The 20482-nt window shown below is 44.8% G+C and overlaps 2 protein-coding genes and 1 pseudogene across 3 annotated transcripts in view; all 3 read left to right on the forward strand.

Annotated features, from left to right (window-relative positions):
• Nucleotides 1-20482, forward strand: part of LOC309564402 (uncharacterized protein) — an 880901-nt gene that overhangs the window by 240113 nt on the left and 620306 nt on the right.
• LOC309563410 (uncharacterized protein) overlaps nucleotides 1-20482 on the forward strand; it is a gene marked incomplete at its 3' end in the record, with an annotated part of 173873 nt that overhangs the window by 118790 nt on the left and 34601 nt on the right. The window contains exon 19 of the mRNA XM_082267804.1: nucleotides 255-758. Coding sequence (XP_082123930.1) covers nucleotides 255-758 — 504 coding nt within the window. The remainder of the gene's footprint in view (nucleotides 1-254; nucleotides 759-20482) is intronic.
• LOC309562969 lies at nucleotides 7892-15257 on the forward strand (annotated as a pseudogene). The gene is made up of 7 exons (XR_014226220.1): nucleotides 7892-7979; nucleotides 8694-8813; nucleotides 10938-11108; nucleotides 11199-11292; nucleotides 11402-11490; nucleotides 11620-11746; nucleotides 14436-15257. The product of XR_014226220.1 is annotated as an uncharacterized misc_RNA (transcript).

Here is a 20482-nt window from a genome sequence, read left to right on the forward strand (position 1 = left end):
AAAACATTCACAAAGCTGAGCATTCTTATTCATGTTCAGAGTGTGGGAAAAGTTTCTCTGAAAAACAAAGCCTTGTTCTACACCAGAGAACTCATACTGGTGAGCATCCTTATTCATGTTCGGAGTGTGGGAAATGTTTCTCTGAAAAACAAAGCCTTGTTCTACACCAGAGAACTCATACTGGTGAGCATCCTTATTCATGTTCGGAGTGTGGGAAATGTTTCTCTGAAAAACAAAGCCTTGTTCTACACCAGAGAACTCATACTGGTGAGCATCCTTATTCATGTTCGGAGTGTGGGAAATGTTTCTCTGAAAAACAAAGCCTTGTTCTACACCAGAGAACTCATACTGGTGAGCATCCTTATTCATGTTCGGAGTGTGGGAAATGTTTCTCTGAAAAACAAAGCCTTGTTCTACACCAGAGAACTCATACTGGTGAGCATCCTTATTCATGTTCGGAGTGTGGGAAAGGTTTCAATTTCAAATCCCAACTTCTTCAGCACCAAAGAGTTCACACAGGTGAGCGTCCATATTCTTGTTCCGAGTGCGGGAAATGTTTCAATAACAAAGCCCATCTTCTTCAGCACCAGAGAGTTCACACAGGGGAGCGCCCATATTCTTGTTCCGAGTGCGGGAAATGTTTCCATAACAAAGCAAAACTTCTTGTCCATCACAGAACGCACACGGGGGAGCGTCCTTTTTTGTGTTCCGAGTGCGGAAAAGGCTTTGTTCGGAGCACAGAACTTCTTAGACACCAGATCATTCACACTGGTGAGAGTCCTTTTTCCTGCCCAGAGTGCGGAAAGTGTTTTAATGTGAAAGGAAACCTTCTTAAACACCAGAAGATTCACACAGGCGAGCGTCCTTTTGCATGCTCGGAGTGCGGAGAAAGTTTCACTTGGAAAACAAACCTTGTTAGACACCAGAAAAGTCACACGGGAGAAATTCCCTTTGAATGTTCAGAGTGCGGACAATGTTTCACCCGGAAGTTGAACCTTCTGAGGCACCAGAAAAAGCACACCGATGGACGACCTTTTATATGTGCGGAGTGCGGGAAATGTTACCAACGTAAATGTAATCTAGTTAGACACACCTGCTGTTGACTAATGTATGGTAGCAATTTAAAGGGTTGAATTGTTCACTTTATAGAAGAATGGTATAATAAAATGTAATGAGAATGTGTGGGCCGTCTCTTCTTGTAGAGTCTATGGATGGGATGGGGGAAATCAGCCATGCGGTATGTAATGAGAATGTGTGGGCCGTCTCTTCTTGTAGAGTCTATGGATGGGATGGGGGAAATCAGCCATGCGGTATGTAATGAGAATGTGTAGGCCGTCTCTTCTTGTAGAGTCTATGGATGGGATGGTGGAAATCAGCCATGCGGTATGTAATAAAAATGTGTAGGCCGTCTCTTCTTGTAGTCTATGGATGGGATGGGGAAATCAGTCATGCGGTATGTAATGAGAATGTGTGGGCCATCTCTTCTTGTAGAGTCTATGGATGGGATGGGGAAATCAGCCATGCGGTATGTAATGAGAATGTGTGGGCCGTCTCTTCTTGTAAAGTCTATGGATGGGATGGTGGAAATCAGCCATGCGGTATGTAATGAGAATGTGTGGGCCGTCTCTTCTTGTAAAGTCTATGGATGGGATGGGGGAAATCGGCCATGCGGTATGTAATGAGAATGTGTGGGCCGTTTCTTCTTGTAGAGTCTATGGATGGGATGGGGGAAATCGGCCATGCGGTATGTAATGAGAATGTGTGGGCCATCTCTTCTTGTAGAGTCTATGGATAGGATGGTGGAAATCAGCCATGCGGTATGTAATGAGAATGTGTGGGCCGTCTCTTCTTCTTGTAGAGTCTATGGATGGGATGGGGGAAATCAGCCATGCGGTATGTAATGAGAATGTGTGGGACGTTGCTTCTTGTAGAGTCTATGGATGGGATGGGGGAAATCAGCCATGCGGTATGTAATGAGAATGTGTGGGACGTTGCTTCTTGTAGAGTCTATGGATGGGATGGGGGAAATCAGTCATGCGGTATGTAATGAGAATGTGTGGGACGTCGCTTCTTGTAGAGTCTATGGATGGGATGGGGGAAATCAGTCATGCGGTATGTAATGAGAATGTGTGGGACGTCGCTTCTTGTAGAGTCTATGGATGGGATGGGGGAAATCAGTCATGCAGTATGTAATAAAAATGTGTGGGCCATCTCTTCTTGTAGAGTCTATGGATGGGGGAAATCATGCGGTATGTAATGAGAATGTGTGGGCCGTCTCTTCTTGTAGAGTCTATGGATGGGATGGGGGAAATCAGCCATGCGGTATGTAATGAGAATGTGTGGGACGTCGCTTCTTGTAGAGTCTATGGATGGGATGGGGGAAATTAGTCATGCGGTATGTAATGAGAATGTGTGGGCCGTCTCTTCTCGTAGAGTCTATGGATGGGGTGGGGGGAAATCAGCCATGCGGTTTGTCTTAAAGTGACACTAAATGATATCCTTTTACTTTACCCGCTTCAATGCCAGATACTTTCACCCTCTTCCTGCCCAGGCCAATTCTCCGCTTTCCACGCTGCCACACTTTCAATGACTATTACTCGGTCATGCTACACTGTACCCATATCTGTATCATTGTCTTCCCAAAAATAGTGCTTTCTTTTAGTGGTATTTAATTACCACCTGGGTTTATTATTTTGCTAAATAAGTAAGTAATTTTTCCCCTTCACTGATCAGCTCCGATGAGGCTGAAGGGCACTGATGAGGCTGCACTGAAGGGTACTAATGAGTAGGCACTGATGAGGCTGCACTGCAGGGCACTGATGAGGCTGCACTGCAGGGCACTGATGAGGCTGCACTGAAGGGCACTGATGAGTAGGCACTGATGAGGCTGCACTGAAAGGTACTGATGAGTAGGCACTGATGAGGCTGCACTGAAGGGCACCGATGAGGCTGCACTAAAGGGCACTGATGAGGCTGCACTAAAGGGCACTGATGAGGCTGCACTGAAGGACACTGATGAGGAGGCACTAATATGCAGCTTTGAGGTGGCACTAAGGGGCACTGTTGAGGCACTTATATGCAGCACTGATGAGGTGGCATTAATGGGTACTTATAGGCTGCACTAATGAGGTGGCACTGATATGGAAGCACTAATATGCACCACCGATGAGGCGGCACTGAGGAGCACTGTTGAGGCACTTATATGCAGCACTGATAGGCTGCACTGATAGGCAATAATGAGCTGGCACTGATGGGCACTAAGGCAGTACTAAAGGGCACTGATAAGGAGGCACTAATATGCAACACTGATAAGTGGCACTTATGGGCAATGATAGGCGGCACGGATGGACGGCACTGATGAGCATTGATTGACATCACTTCTGGGCATAGAGTGGCATCACTGATGGGCAATGTTGGAGCTGCATTGTAATCAGTGCTCTGATTACCTATAAAAGTATTCCCTATAAAAAGATGCCACTGATTAGCTCTCCTCTCAGCATGAGGTGAGGAGAGCCGATAAACAGCATCTCCTTGCTACTTGTGATGGACTGCGATTGGACACAGTTGATCACATGGGTAAAGTGCCCCAAGATTGGGGTCAGGGCAGGTTCCAGGGACGCAGCATGTCCACGATCGCCGCGCCCCCCCGTGGTGATACTGGGCGTCGTCATATGATGTTGTCCCAGAACAAGAGCCGCCCCGCTGCGCCGTCATTTGTCTATGCGGGAGGCAGGTAAAAATCATCCAACCACCTTCTGATCAGGCCTGTTCTGCCACTTTTTGTTTACTGTACAAGTATAAATCAGTATTTTTTTAATTACTTAGAACCCCCAAATATATATATATATATATATATATATATATATATCTATATAAATATTATTATATATTTTTTTTTTTTTTTGCAGAGACCCCAGATAATAAAATGGCGATCATTGCAACATTTTATGTAACAGTATTTGCCCAGCGGTTTTTCAAACCCAATTCTATTGGAAAAAATACACTTTAATGAATTTTAATGCAAAAAACACAATATGTAACCTGATATTTGGTAAAGTATAAAAGATAATATTACACCGAGTAAATAAATACACAAATATGCAAATTATGTTCATGTTGAATGTTCCCAAAAGTGCCACATCCCAAATATATAGCAAAAAGAGAAATTCCCCTATGGGTGGGACTTTATAGGCAATTGATTATAACATATACACAAATTAAGTTTCAAAATATTTATTAGAAAATTTATTACAAAAAGTTAAAAAATTGGCAAGCTGTGTAATACATCACATTTAACAGATGGATAGTGACCACATGGCCCCAGGGTGAATATCCGACGCGTTTTGGAGTGTCAGTAAATACTCCTTCCTCAGGGGTGCCCTTGGAGAGTGGTATAATCCACTGTGGTGATTTCAAACAAATAGCCTGCCCAAATATTAATATAGCTCATTTGCCGGAAACACAGGAAGCTGAAAGACCTATATTGTTGCGAAAGCTGGATACATAGTAGGACTGCTATTTTCCTGGGTTCCGGCTGTCCCCACCCAGCCCACATTGTGGCTGGTCAGCACGCAATACTGAAAAACTTGTATATCTAGGACTTTGTTCAACTTCAGAATCGCTCTTGCTATTTCCAAACGGCACCCCTGATGTTCGGCTGAAGCACGCTGATTACATGTTTTTAATATTTGGGCAGGCTATCTGTTTGAAATCACCACAGTGGATTATACCACTCTCCAAGGGCACCCCTGAGGAAGGAGTATTTACTGACACTCTGAAACGCGTCGGGTATTCACCCTGGGGCCATGTGGTCACTATCCATCTGTTAAATGTGATGTATTACACAGCTTGCCAATTTTTTAACTTTTTGTAATACATTTTCTAATAAATATTTTGAAACTTAATTTGTGTATATGTTATAATCAAGTGCCTATAAAGTCCCACCCATAGGGGAATTTCTCTTTTTGAGTAAATAAATACATAACATGTCACGCTTTAAAAATGCGCACAGTCATGAAATGGCGACAACCTACGATACTTAAAAATCTCCATAGGTGACACTTTAAAAAAATTGTCAAGTACCAGTTTGGAGTTACAGAGGAGGTCTAGTGCTAGAATTATTGCTCTCACTCTAACGTTCGCGGTGTACCTCACATGTGTGGTGCGAACACCGTTTACATATGTGTGCAAACAGAGGAATGGGACGCTTTCAAATAATTTTTTTTTAAAATGATTAATAATAATTATTATTATTAATATTTTATCTTTACACTTTTTTTCCCTTTTTTTATTTTTTTTTAATCACGTTTATTCCTATTACAAGGAATGTAAACATCCCTTGTGTTAGAAGTAAGAGATGACAAGCACTCTTTACGGAAAGATCTGGGGTCAAAAAGACCGCAAATCTCTCCTACACCTTTTTTAAAAGCAAAAGATCCAAAAAAAAGCAAACTTTTGCTTTAAAAAAAAAAAAATGGTTTACTTCAGTTCTTGACCGAAAGTGACATCATGACGTCACTCCGGTCCTCCAAGACCATAGAGGTGATCAGAGATGATCTGGTCTCTGGTAATCTCTATGACCAGCCGTGCGAACCATCTGATCATTTCTGGAGTGTGCCGGTAAAAACGGTGAGCCCGAGAAACACCAGTGAGTGGCGGGAGGGGGGGGGGGGAGCAAAAGGGATCCAGTGGCAATTACCCGCTTGGACTGATTTCATTAGAAAGCCAATCGCAAAATAGAGGTTGTGGCTGATAGCTTTAAGCATAACTCCGGTAAACCACTTGCAAAACGCAACGTATATTTACGTACTGCAGTTGGCAACTGTTTACTGGCCCTATAATCTATTTTTTATTAAATCTTCTTTTACTGTGTGTTTTTTTTTTTTTTTTTTTTTCTGCCTCCTTGTTATTATCCTCCACAACCTAAGTAACCACTACTTTTCCCCCTCATTTCTGTTTGTTTTGATATTGAGCAGTACACGTTAGTTGCGGTTATGTGTACTGCTCTTTGCACACAACCAATTCCAGAGCCCATAGTCCATAGTCCACCTTGGCTGCGGGCAAGAGACTGTGGCTATGTTCTTACATACAGTGGGTCACCCAGAGGCGTAACTAGAACCTTCAGGGCCCTGGCGCAAGAAACCATGAAGGGACCTCCGGCCAGGGCACTTCCCTCGGAGCGCGGTGGCGGAATGCTGGTGCATGGTCGCAAGTGTCGACCTTTGTGACCCTGGTAATTCCACCACTGGTGTCCGTATTTTTCTATTTTTGTTATTTTATTTTTTCCACTATTTTTTTTTTTTGCCATATTTTTTTAAATTAATTTTTTACAATTTTTTAAGAACGCTGTTGGGGGTCTTTGGTGAAATATCAGGGGTCCAAACAGAAACTATGATGTTTCCCCTCTGAGACAGAGAAAGGAGATTGAGGACACAGCCACCAATCCCCATCTCTGACCTGTCTGGTGTGTTCCTTGGCCTTCACGATGCTGTTGGTTCACTAAGATTTTTTTAACAAACCTCTCTGAAGGCTTCACAGAACAGCTGTATTTCTACTAGGGATTGACCGATTATCGACAGTCAAATATTCGAGGGCCGATATGGACTTTCTCCGATATATCGGAATCGGCTTTTGATTTACCGATCTTGCCGATATTTCGGAAAGTGCATGTACCGGGGTGATGCCTGCAGCTAGAGGCATCACCCTGGTACTGGTGTCCATAGCCAACGGTTGGCTGTCTTGTAATGACAACTGATGCGGCTAAGAAGCCGCTCGGCTGTCATTCCAAGGAGCTGGAGAGGACGTCTTCCCCCCGCCGCCTTCCACGGCTCACCCGAGTCTCCTGTCCAGCGGGTTCCTTTGCTGGACAGCACGGGTCGCCATTGGCTGGAAGTTTCACGTGGGTAAGTTCTTAAGCCGGAGAGCATGTGCTGCATGGAGGCTACAAAAGTATTACAGAGCGGGGATACTTCATGCTGATCTCTACTGGAGGTGATTGTAGCCCTGCTTCTGCTAATTTCTGTTAACAGAGACTGGGGTGTGGGCAGGGCCGTCCTATTGAATGGGCACACCTGAGCGATGCCCAGGTGCATGGGGGGTGCCCATGATGAGGTTTGTGTTGGGGGTTCGCTGGCAGTTTGGCCGCTGGTGACACTGACCTCTGACCCCTTTCACCCCTCTATCCTCCTGTACTTCCCCTCACCCCTTTTCTCTTACCCCCCTCTTTCTTACCCCCCTCTCACTTTTGCTTACCCCTTTTCTGCCACCTCCTCACTCTTACCCCCCCCCCCCCTCTCTGACACTTCCCCTCCATCTTCCCTCCCCCCCCTTTCTCTTCCCCTCACTCCTACCCTCCTCTCTCTCTAAACCCTCCTCCCTCTCTCTCACCCCTCCTCTCTCTCTCACCCCTCCTCTCTCTCTCTCTCACCCCTCCTCTCTCTCTCTCTCACCCCTCCTCTCTTCCTCTTACCCCCCCCACCTCTTTTTTGCAGCCAGCCTATAACCCTGATGTAACAGTGTTATGTTTTGGGTTATTGGCTGGCCACTCTGCTGTAAGTTAGAGGGATTGGGGGGGGGGTTCAAACTACTTGCCTTGTCCCAGGCGCTTACAATCCACGCTCCCTGGCTCCTAACTTTTTTGGCTGGATCCTAGATTCAAAGCAAATTTGTCAAGCCCCGTTTTAGAACTTTACCAAATATTTGTTTATTGTATGTTTTTATTCATGTGTATGTTTAATAATGTATGTGACCTAATGGAAGAAGTGTAACGAAGCGGAGGTCAAACAATGAAAAACATAAGCTGCAGTTATGATGTTCCCCACAAGGTGGTGATGTCCTCTACTATGGCTGGAACGCATGCACAGGAAGTGTTGTTAGGTGCAGCCAGGAAATGATGTCAGGTACCAACAGGAAGTTCTGGTTGCAAGACGCGTTCGAAGGAAATAAGAGAGGAGACATTACTGGAACTGGCAGAAAACGAGGTAATAAGATATTATTTTATATTTACACCCAGTACCCCCCGTCTTGTCCGTCCTCTTCCTCCATAATCACTGTGACGTCTTTTATCTCCAACAGATGCTGATATACACCGAGTATTATACATTGTGCCTAAAACCATTTATCCAACTATCTATCCTGGTTTATAGTCCATATACATCCTAAATATAGAATCATTTATCCAAATTTTACTCCAGAGTCTCTGGTTTATAGACCGGATACATCCTAAATATAGAACCATTTATCCAACTGTCCATCCAGAGCCTCTGGTTTATAGACCGGATACATCCTAAATCTAGAGCCATTTATCCAACTGTCCATCCAGAGCCTCTGTTTTATAGACCGGATACATCCTAAATCTAGAACCATTTATCCAACTGTCTATCCAGAGCCTCTGGTTTATTCTGGTTCATAGACCAGATACAGAATATTCCTGGAAAGGGGCTTTAAAGTCATTAGATGTGTGGCATTGTATTAGCTATAAACTGATCAGTGTAATGATCTTTGACTGACTCGGGGCATGTAGTTCATAGTAAAAAAAATCTTCAAATCTCTGCAGAATTTGGACATTGACTGTCATGTTGGGATATTAGAATGATCCCCTTCACATAGAGTCCTGTAATATTGTAGAAGAAGCAGTGCAGACGTTATTCATCCTGATACAGTCCAAACGATTGTCATTTATTATTCGTCCACAGAGAGAAGAGTACTGTATAGATAACATGACCACATCAATGAGGATGGAGAAGGACTGGAATCACATGGCTGGGAAGATATTGGACCTCACCCTGGAGATCATCTCCCTGCTAACTGGAGAGGTGAGGAGGATTCTGGGAGGTCACATGACATCACCTTTATCTCCACTAATATAATACAGACCCGACTGGAGAGGTAGCACTATCGGGCCCTAAAAAATTTTCTCCTACACAAACTGCCCACTGTCATATCCTTCACACTCCTCCATTTCGATGGAGAGGAGGTTCTGTCTGGAGCGGTGCCTGCTTGGTTCCTGATATGGTAAGTGACTGTCCCCTCTCTTCCCCCTGGAGGGTTTTGGGGTGGACGTGGGCCCCTCCATGGGACAGTCGGACCCCTGGGTTCCCCTCCTTCCCCTTAGGCACCCCCCTCATCGGTCTGGTTGTCCCTGTAGGCCATATCGATCAATATCTTGGTAATCCGACCAGACTATGCCTGGAACATTGGACGGATCTTCTTCAGGGATGTCCAGTGTGCATTCAATTCGGGAAATGCCACGGCCGTGGCTTATGTCGATCACCAGGGGGGCACAAGAAGTGTCCTGGCAGCTCTGGAGGTAGCTGACATTCTAAGATGGGCAGAACGGTTCATTCTAGCCCTCTCCGCCGTACACATTTCCTGGGTGGAATATTGGCAGGCGGATTACCTGAGTCGGCAGGCGTGGACCAAGGGGAGTGGTCACATCATCCGGAGGTTTTTCATCAGTTGTGACTCCGGTGGGGCATCCCCAAGGTGGATCTGTTGGTGTCCTGGCTTAACAGAAAGGTGCAGAGGTTTGCGGCTCAATCATGGGATCCTCTGGCTGATGCCACGGATGCACTGGTGGCCACGTGGGGTCAATATCATATGATTTACGCCTTCCCTCCTCTCAAGATTCTGCCAAGACTTCTATGCAGGATCAAGGCAGAAGGGATTCCAGTCATCTTAGTGGCCCCGGACTGACCTAGCCGGGCTTGGTACGCGAATCTGGTGAAGCTGGTCGCTGACGTTCCTTTGAAGCATCCTCTCAGAGAGGATCTGCTATCCCAAAGACCAATCTTCCATCCTGCTTTACAGTCGCTGGCTTTGAAGGCTTGGCTGTTGAATGCCAGGTGCTGATGGGTAGAGGTTTGTCTGAGTCGGTGATTCCAACACTGGTAAAAGCTAGGAAATCTACTTCTAGGAAGATCTACCATCGCACATGGAAGACATACATTGCATGGTGTGAGTCTCTTGGGGTTCATCCTCGCTCTTTTTTCTGTGGCTCGGATCTTGACCTTCATTCAACGGGGGGTTGAGCAGAAACTGGCTTTGAGTACTATCAAGGGTCAGGTGTCGGCCTTAGAGGTCTTCTTTCAACAGCCCTTGGCCACATACTCCTTGGTGCGTACTTTTCTTTAGGGAGTTAGGCACTTGACCCCCTCCAGTGAAGTCTCTGTTGCCTACTTGGGACCTTAATTTGGGGCTCCCAGCCCTCCAGAAGCCTCCTTTTGAGAATCTTCCAGGGATTCCCCTTCTTACACTGTCCCAGAAGGTGGCCTTTTTGGTGGCTTTCACCTCTGAGTGAAGGATGTCGAAATTGGCGGGCGTTACCCTGTCGTTCACAGTGATGAGGTAGTTCTTCGCCCCTGTCTGTCGTTTCTTCCTCAGGATGTCTCTGATTTTAATTTGAATGAAGACATTATGTTGTGTTTCCTGTGTCCCAGGCCAAGACATCGGAAGGAAATTGCTTTGCACGCCTTGAATGTGATCTGGGTAATTAGGGTGTACCTGGCAGCTACGGAGTCTTTTAAGAAGCCAGACTCACTATTTGTGCTTACGAATGGGCCTCGGAAAGGGTTATCCGCTTCCTCTGCGACCATTCCCAGATGGATCAGACAGACGGTGATACAGGCCTATTCCATCAACGGTCAGGTTCCTCCTTTCCCTTTTAAGGCACACTCTACTCGGGCGCTCAGTGCCTTCTGGGCCTTCCGTCATCATGCGTCAGTGACGCAGGCTTGCAAGGCGGCCACCTGGTGGTCCGTGCACACTTTCACAAAGTTCTATGAAGTGGATGTGTTGGCCATGCCATTTGGTTACCCTAAGGACTTCATTTTTTTTTTGGAGAGGATTTACGTTTAGCGTCAAGCCCCCACCTTGTCTTTGAGGCAGGAGGGAAACACTGGAAGTGTTTGTAGTAATTTGTTCTGCTTCTCTCCATTCAGGATCATACAGTAGTGAAGAAAACATCTGGTAAACCATTAAGACCCAACAGCGATCTTCACAGGACCCCACCCATCACAGTGTTTCCATCTCGATGCCTGACAGCAAAGAAAAACAATGCTAAGAAAGTTCTTGATGTCACCAAAAAGATCATTGAGCTGCTGACAGGAGAGGTGAGTGGTACTGGGAATTCTGGGACATTATCTAGTAACAGACAAGGGATGTGTCTGGATGGTGACTATATCATTGTGTGTGTGTGTCAGGATGTGACGGTCTCTCTGAAGGCATATTTGGAAGGACCCAAGGATCTCTCCAAGGGCACCATGACGGAGAAACAGCTGCCCCTCGCAACACCGGGTAAGAGAAGACTTTATTGTAAAGGAGATAGCAGGGTCCACCTAGATCCCCCATCATCTTATAAACACATAGAAACAATGTATTCAGTCAGTGTGTGTGTTTCCTACAGATGGATCCAGTAACAGAAACCCACCAGAGAGATGTTCCCCTTCTCTGGATTCCACCCAGGAAGATGACACCATCCCTGACCATGATCCGGTAGGTGGTGATGAGGGTCTAGAACTCAAGAGTCACTCCAAACTTTAGGAGATTATATTCTGCGGTGTGTTTTTTTTGGTTATTAAAACTCATTTCGAGATGTTGTTTTCTTTCCTTTTGTTGGTTTAGGATGAAGAAATTGTTACCATGAAAGTCAAGATTAAAGAGGAAGAAGAAGAGGCGGATGAGATGGATGATGAGGTGACTACCGTGACAATTAAAGAGGAGGAATCTGATCTAGATGTCATAGGCACGGGTAAGTAGGGTTAAACTTTCACACTTTCAGTTTACCCCAGAGAGTATACAGTGTACAGAATAGAATCTACAGACCTTCTCCTAATCTGTTAAGAGGAGAATGGATTATAAATGGTGGATCACTGCCAATTTCATCCGAAAAAGTCACCATACGATAAATGTGAGAAAATTGTCTCAGCCTAAACTTAGCCTTCCCTGGTTCCCTTTCTCCTGTCCTCATCAACATTCTAATGAATGAATTTTAGATAAAACCTTCATGTATCAGGTACAGCAATCACAACATAATTTACAGACATGAATCCTTCACAGGCATATATGTATCTACTCCCAAGAATCACTTGCCTTTGCCAGCAGCAGAAAGCAGTAGCAGAAAGAACCCCATAATGGTGTAGTACAGCGGTCTTCAAACTACGGCCCTCCAGTTGTTCAGGAACTACAATTCCCATCATGCCTAGTCATGTCTGTGAATGTCAGGGTTTTACAATGCCTCATGGGATGTGTAGTTCCACAACAGCTGGAGGGCTGTAGTTTGGGGATCCCTGGTGTAGTATGTATAGATGTTGGTTTCTTGTAAGATAAAGCAGTTAATCAAAATAAAAAAAATGTAAGAGTAAAACCTGAGAGAACTAACGCAGAGAAAGCCGTTGCCAAACTGGAACCATGCAGCTGCATAACGTCAGCTCTCAGACTCCGCTTTTACATGTTTCGTCCAATCGGACGTTCTCAGTTTTAATCAGTTCTCTGTTTTAATATTAATATTATACAGTGTTGCTATAGCGCCAACAGTTTGTGCAGTGCTTTACATTATCAATACAAGAGGAATAGGAGGGCCGTGCTTCTGGTTGGTGAATTGAGCTGGGAATTTGTTGTTTTTGTTTCACATGCGTTGCCCTTCCATGTGCTGTTTGCTGTGAAGGCCAGTTATAGATGGGGGCAGGGGCTACTTTGTTTGTTCCCTGCTTCTAAGAGCTTATACTCTTAACAGGAGATACCTACACCATATGGATGGTCCATCTCTATTCCTCAATATATTGTCATTGTTCCCAACAAAGGAGGAGGAGGAGATACTGTACACCATATGAAAGGTCCATCTCAGTTCCTCAATATATTGTCATGTTCCGAACAAATGAGGAAATACTGTACACCATATGAGAGGTCCATCTCCATTCCACAATATAACGTCATGTTCCCAACATGCACTTTCCCCGATATATCAGAATCGGCCCCTGAGGTTACCGATATTGCCAATCTTTCGGGAAAGTGCTGTACCGGAGTAATGCCTGCAACTAGAGGCATCACCCCGGTACCGGCGTCCATAGCCGACGGTCGGCTGTCTTGTAATGACAGCCGATGCGGCTGAGAAGCCGCTCAGCTGTCATTACAAGGAGCAGGAGGGGACGTCCGCCCCCTCTCCCGCGGCTTGCCCGGGTCTCCTGTCCCACCGGGAGACCCGGGCATCCTACCTCCACGGCTGCTGAAGAGAAGACCCGATCAAAGCCGCATTCGGCTCTGATCGGGTCTCCATGTAAAAAACCCGGAAGTGATGTCATGACATCACTTTCGGGTACTCGGCGCCAAATTCAAAAAAATAACAGTATTCAAAACAGCCAAACGTGGCATTTTGAATGCTTTTAAGTGCAGAAGAGGGGTTTGGTTTTTTTTTTAGACCCCCCCGATCCCTCCGCAAGAGTACCTGTTAAAAAAAAAAAAATATTTTTTTGTTAATGTCTGAAAATATCGGCCAATACCGATATCCGGTATCGGCGTTAAAAAAACTATATCGGTCGATCACTACACCACATCAAAGGGCCATTTCCGTTGCTCAATATAATGTCATGTTCCCAACAAATAAAGGGTAGATACTGTACACCATATGAAAGGTCCATCTCCATTCCTCAATATAACGTCATGTTCCCAACATATGAGGAGGAAATACTGTACACCATATGAAAGGTCCATCTCCATTCCTCAATATAACGTCATGTTCCCAACAAATGAGGAGGAGATACTGTACACCATATGAAAGGTCCATCTCCATTCCTCAATATAACGTCATGTTCCCAACAAATGAGGAGATACTGTACATCATATGAAAGGTCCATCTCCATTCCTCAATATAACGTCATGTTCCCAACATATGAGGAGGAAATACTGTACACCATATGAAAGGTCCATCTCCATTCCTCAATATAACGTCATGTTCCCAACATATGAGGAGGAAATACTGTACACCATATGAAAGGTCCATCTCCATTCCTCAATATAACGTCATGTTCCCAACAAATGAGGAGATACTGTACATCATATGAAAGGTCCATCTCCATTCCTCAATATAACGTCATGTTCCCAGCAAATGAGGAGGAGATACTGTACACCATATGAAAGGTCCATCTCCATTCCTCAATGTAACCTCATGTTCCCAACAAATGAGGAGGAGATACTGTACACCATATAAAAGGTCCATCTCCGTTCCTCACCATATCCATATAATAGTTGCACAGACACCGTTGCTTTGTGTTCTTTAGTTGCATTGTACACGTTATCTAAATTGCTTTTTTCTATTTTAGTGTCATTAATGCACACATTTGCATTGCAGAGCTTTGTAGAACTGCTGACCGCTTGACAAATAATAATGCTTTCTGCCTGAAACAAGCTTTTTTTACTTTTATTTAAAATTTGTTTCCCAACAGACGGACGCTATCTCCAGGATCCTTCAGATGAATCTTCTGATAATCCACATAATTCGACTTCAGATAAATCAAAAGGTCCATCCAATGCCAAAGGTTCTTCTTTGAGCCATAAAGGAGTTCAAAGTGGCGAGGGCTTGTTTTCATGTCTGGCGTGTGGGAAAACATTTAAAATTAGATCTGAACTGCTAGTCCATCTTAAATCTCACACCAATGTGACTGTGTCACATTCAGAGTGCGGAAAATCTTGTGAACTTTTCGCGCAACACACATGCGCTCGTCCTCATTCGTGTTCGTTTTGTGGAAAAAGTTTCTACGAGAAAGGAAAACTTGTTATTCATGAGAAAATCCACACAGGTGAGCGGCCATACTCATGCTCAGAGTGTGGGAAATGTTTCCTTCGGAAAGCAGAACTTCGTATACACCAGAGAATTCACACGGGTGAGCGTCCTTATTCGTGTTCAGAGTGCGGGAAATGTTTCTCGCGGAAAACAGACCTTCTCACACACCAGAGAATTCACACAGGTGAAAGTCCTTATTCCTGTTCCTATTGTGGGAAACGTTTCAATGTGAAAACAAACCTGATTACACACGAGAGAAGTCACACTGGGGAGCGTCCTTTTTCATGCTCCGAGTGCGGGAAATGTTTTACCCGGAAAACAAGCCTACTTAAACATCAGGAAAAACACAAAGACGAAGGTTCTTTTTCATGCCCAGAGTGCGGGAAAGGTTTTACACGGAGAGGAAATCTAATTAGGCATCAAAGAACACACACCTGATGATGCTCTTCACCAAAGTATGGTGGCATTTAAGAGGATTAGTCATTTAGTCCAGAGGTCTCCAAACTTTAGTACAAGGGCCATATTATACATTTTATAAAATACCCATCAGAGTACCACATTATATGAGGGTCCCCATCAGAACCTCCTTGTACATCAGGGTTCTTATGGGAGTCCCCTTTACATCAGCATCCCCATCAAGGTCCCCCTTATGTCAAATTTTCCATCAGGGTCCTCATCATAGTCCTCCCTTACATCAGGGTCTCCATTAGGGTCCTCGTCATAGTGTCCCCTTACATCAGGGTCTCCATCAGGGTCCTCATAGTGTCACCTTGCATCAGGGTCTCCTACTTGCATCAGGGTTCCCATCAGAGTCTGCCTTTGCATCAGGATCCCTATCAAAGTCCCCCCTTACATCAAGTTTTCCATCAGGGTCCCAATCATAGTCCCCCTTACATCAGTGTCCCCTTTAGAGTCCCCTCTTGCATCAAGTTCTCCATCAGAGTCCCCCTTTAAATCAGGATCCCCATCAAACGTCAAACTCCCCCCTTACATCACATTCTTCATCCGAATCTCCCTTATATCAGAGTTCCTCCTACATCAGGGTTCCCTTCAGAGTCCCCCCTCTTGCATTAAGTTCTCCATCAGAGTCCCCCCATACATCAGGGTGCCCATCTGAGCCCCCAACCTCAGTCCCAACCAATAAACCCTTCCAATGCCCCTTTTATTTTACAAAAAAATCTCCATCAAAGTACCTCCTTACATAAGGATCCTCATCAGAGTCCTCTCTTTACATCAGAGTTCCCCTCACAGTCCCCTATTTTATCAAGGTCCCCCCCTTACATCAAGTTCCTCATCAGAGTCGACCTTACATCAGGGTCCCCATCAGAGTCCCCCCCCATTACAACAGGATTTCTATCATAATCTCTCCTTACACCAGGGTTCCCATCAAAATCCCACTTTATGTCAAGTTCTTCATCATAGTCCCCCCTTACATCAGGTGCCCATCAGAACCTCTAACCTCTGCCCCAACCATTAAAGCCTTCCAATGTCCCTTTCACCTATCTGAATCCTATGTCATTTCATATTACCTGCTGCCTCCTTTTGGGAGTGAAGACCAGCGATCCACCACTAGTCCAGGCCCACCGCCAACTGTTCTTTTCACCACCCCTCATTGTGTTGTTACCACACCCCAATAGAATCATGAAGACCTGTGAGGACTCAGGAGCAGGAGCAGTCTGAGCTCTTCATAATCCTTAAGATCAGAGAATGCAGACCCAGGAACTCCCAACAAGAAGAGTTCGAGCTCTTCATAATTTTCGAGTTCTGAGAATGCAGACCCAGGAACTCCCAACAGGAGGAGTCCGAGTTCTTCATAATCCTCGAGATCAGAAAATGCAGACGCAGGAACTCCCAACAGAAGGAGTCTGATTTCTTCATAATCTTCGAGTTCTGAGAATGCAAACCCAGGAACTTCCAACAGGAAGAGTTCAAGCTCTTCATAATCCTCGAGATCAAAGAATGCAGACTAATGAAATACCAACAGGAGGAGTCCGAGCTCTTCGTAATTGAGATCGGAGAATGCAGACCGAGGAACTTCAATAGGAGTCAGAGCTCTTCAAAATTCTCAAGATCAGGGATTGCAGACCCATGAACTCAAACAGGAGGAGTCCACGCTCTTCATAATCTTCAAACTCTAAAAATGCAGATCAAGGAACTTTTAACAGTAGGAGTCCAACTTCTACATAGTCTTCAAGCTCCTGAGAATGCAGACCTATGAACTTCAACAAGAGGAGTCTAAATTCTTCATAATCTTCAAGCTCTGAGAATGCAGACCCAGGAACTCCCAACACGAGTCCGACCTCTTCATAATCCTTGAGATCGGAGAATGCAGAACCAGGAACTCCAACAGGAGCAGTATATGCTCTTCATAATCCTCAAGATCAGAGAATGCAGACCAATTAAATCCAAACAGGAATCCAAGCTCCCCATAATCCTTGAGCTCAGATTATGCAGACCCAGGAACTAAAGAGCAGACATCTCACCATCTTCAGGATACTCCTGCATCTACTCGATCTCACTTCTAGATTGATGGACCATCTGACACCAGGACATCTGGTGATAGGAATGTGGCTTTTGAATCTGCATTCCTGAAGATCACGGCACCCAAAAATTGAACATTAAACTTCCAAAGCTCTTCAGTGGGTGAACCTTTTTTTCTACTAACAGTGGGCAAGTGAGACATTTTTTTTTTTAAGCTGCCCTAACAGATCCAAATTAACACAAGGAATAATGTTCCTCTGTCTTCTTCTTTACTGTATACGTATGTTCCTATAGTCTGTTATAATAAATAGATGATATGCTGATATTCTTTTGGTACTTTCTTTAAAGGTAAACTTTAATCGTCTAATAAATTTTGCTGCCTTCCCTGGTTCCTCCACCCTCCAGCCCTCACATCAACATGCTAATTAAATGTTTAGGTAAAACCTATTTTCATTGCATACCTTATTTGGTATCATGCATACTGCATGAAGCATTGCGTATATGCAATGCAATAAATCATGCAATAGATCATAGCTGGTGGGAGGGGTTGGCAGGTAGGTGTACATAGCTTAGTGAAAACTTTAAAGCACCCTGTCTAAGTACTCCTTTCAAGAGCCCTAAGCCATGGTGCAAGTAGTGTAGGAGTTATGCAAATATTAAAATGCCTTCATGGGTGGATGTCAGTCGGGAGGAGTGGCCATTCCTAATAGAGAAGGCTGAATTTACTGTGATCATGGACCGTGGAGAGAGTAGACATTCCTAATATGGAAAACGGGGGAATTTACTCGGATCATGGACCGTGGAGAGAGTATGGGGGCTGAGTATGGTTAAGGGGAGGTGGGAAATGTGGTGGGATTTATATGTATGGGACTTCGGCAAATACATGAGATGTCAGGTGGTAAGTAATATCTCCATGGTAGTGCGTCTGAACTTTGGAGGCCAAGGGACAGTGATGAGAGTATTACTGAATGAGCAATGTGCCTACTGGGGACTTGAAAGGATTGAGGTGCATTACTCCTGAAAAGTCGGATCTGAGAGGTTGTGCATAAGCATTCCTGCTCCATTCATTCCTCATGGGAAGAATGGAAATTTCCAATCCCTACAAAAAGATGGCAACTGCCCCAACCTGGAACTGGCCTTTGCAGTAAGGTGTACATGGAAGGGTAATGCACATAATAAAGATTTCCCAGCACACTCACCAGCCAGCCTGCAAAAAAACCAAATTGACCCTGGCTAACAATTCATATTAAAAACAGAGGTTTAAGGCCCATACACACGATAAGAAAATCTGAAGGGAAATTTAGTCCGACGACCGATCCGCCGATTTTCGGATTGTTAGTATGGTGCTTTCGACAGCCGACTCCGACTTTTCGGCTGACAAAATCCTGATGTGCAGGCTATATAATTTTTGTTGTCCTTAATACAACGTCCGATTTTCGTCTCATTAGTACAGATTTCGACGGAAAAAAATCTTAAGACCAAGACTAGGCATGCTCAGAGATGAAAGAACACATACAAAGCAATCCAACACATGACATCACTTCTGAAGTAGAATTCTGTCGTACTTGAAAATTCGTATGAAAAAAACCTTCACTTTCCACATCAGACTAGCATGCCACGAAAAACGGACGACAGATCTTTTGATAATCTGATCGTGTGTACGGGGCATTAGATGCACACATTTGCAAATACACTCACTGGCCACTTTATTAGGTAAACCCGTTCAATTGCTTGGTGACACAGATTGCTAATCAGCCAATCACATGGCAGCAACTCAATGCATTTAGGTGTCTAGACGTGGTGAAGACAATTTACTGAAGTTCAAACCTAGCATCAGAATGGAGAAGAAAGGGGATTTAAGTGACTTTGGACGTGGCATGGTTGTTGGTGCCAGACGGGCTGGTCTGAGTATTTCAAAAACTGCTGATCTACTGGGACTTTCACACACAGCCATCTCTCGGGTTTACAGAGAATGGTGGGAAAAAGCGAAAATATCCAGTGAATGGCAGTTATGTGGAGGAAAAGGCCTTGTTCATGTCAGAGGTCAGAGGAGAATGGGCAGAAAGATAGCAGCTCAAGTAACCAATCGTTACAACCAAGGTATGCAGAATACCATCTCTGAATGCACAACAACACATAGAACCTTGAACCAGAAGGACTACAGCAGCAGAAGACCACACCGGGTGCCACTCCTATCAGCCAAGAACAGGAAACTGAGGCTATAATTTGCACAGGATCACCAAAATTTGGACAACAGAAGATTGGGAAAACGTTACCTGGTCTGATGAGTCTCGATTTCAGCTGCGACATTCAGATGGTTGGGTCAGAATTTGGCGTAAAACTCACAAAAGCATGGATCCATCCTGCCTTGTATCAACGGTTCAGGTTGGTGGTGGTGGTGTAATGGTGTGGGGGATATTTTCTTGACACACTTTGGGCCCCTTAGTACCAATTGAGCATCGTTTAAACGCCACAGCCTACCTGAGTATTGTTGCTGACCATGTCCATCCCTTTATGACTACAGTGTACCCATTTTCTGATGGTTCCTTCAAGGGGGATAATGCACCATGTCACAAAGCTCAAATCATCTCACCACTGGTTTCTTCAACATGACAATGAGGTCACTGTACTCCAATGGCCTCCACAGTCACCACATCTCATCCAATAGAACACCTTTGGGATGTGATGTAATGGGAGATTGGCATCATGGATGTGCAGCCAACAAATCTGCAGCAATTGTGTGATGCTATCATATCAATATGGACCAAAATTTCTGAGGAATGTTTCCAACACCTTGTTGAATCTTTGCCATGAAGAATTAAGACAGTTCTGAAGGCAAAAGGGGGTCCAACCCGGTACTAGCAAGGTATACCTAATAAAGTGGCCGGTGAGTGTATACTGTATGTGGAAGCCGCAGTGCCCACGTCAAGGCTCCTCTATATGCTGCGTTCCTAACTATAGTTTTGAGAGTCTCCAAGTTGGAGCACTTATAGCAGTCCATAGATTGCTCTTGCTGGGTGTTCAATGTGTCCCTGTGCCTTTATGAAGGGTTGGTATCACATACCTGGTAGCAGAGCCTGATATGATGAGGAAGGCCTCTCTTACCCCTCTGACTCAAGGCCCCTGATAGTGTGAACAGAAAGTGCAGGACGAGTGCCTGCAAGTCTTGCTAGCAGAGCAGGTGTCCACGCCAGGCAGGGCTAGTCTTCAGGGAAGCAGGCAGGCTGG

The sequence above is a fragment of the Pelophylax lessonae genome (genome assembly GCF_965119305.1).
Source record: "Pelophylax lessonae genome assembly, chromosome: 9".
NCBI lineage: Eukaryota > Metazoa > Chordata > Amphibia > Anura > Ranidae > Pelophylax > Pelophylax lessonae.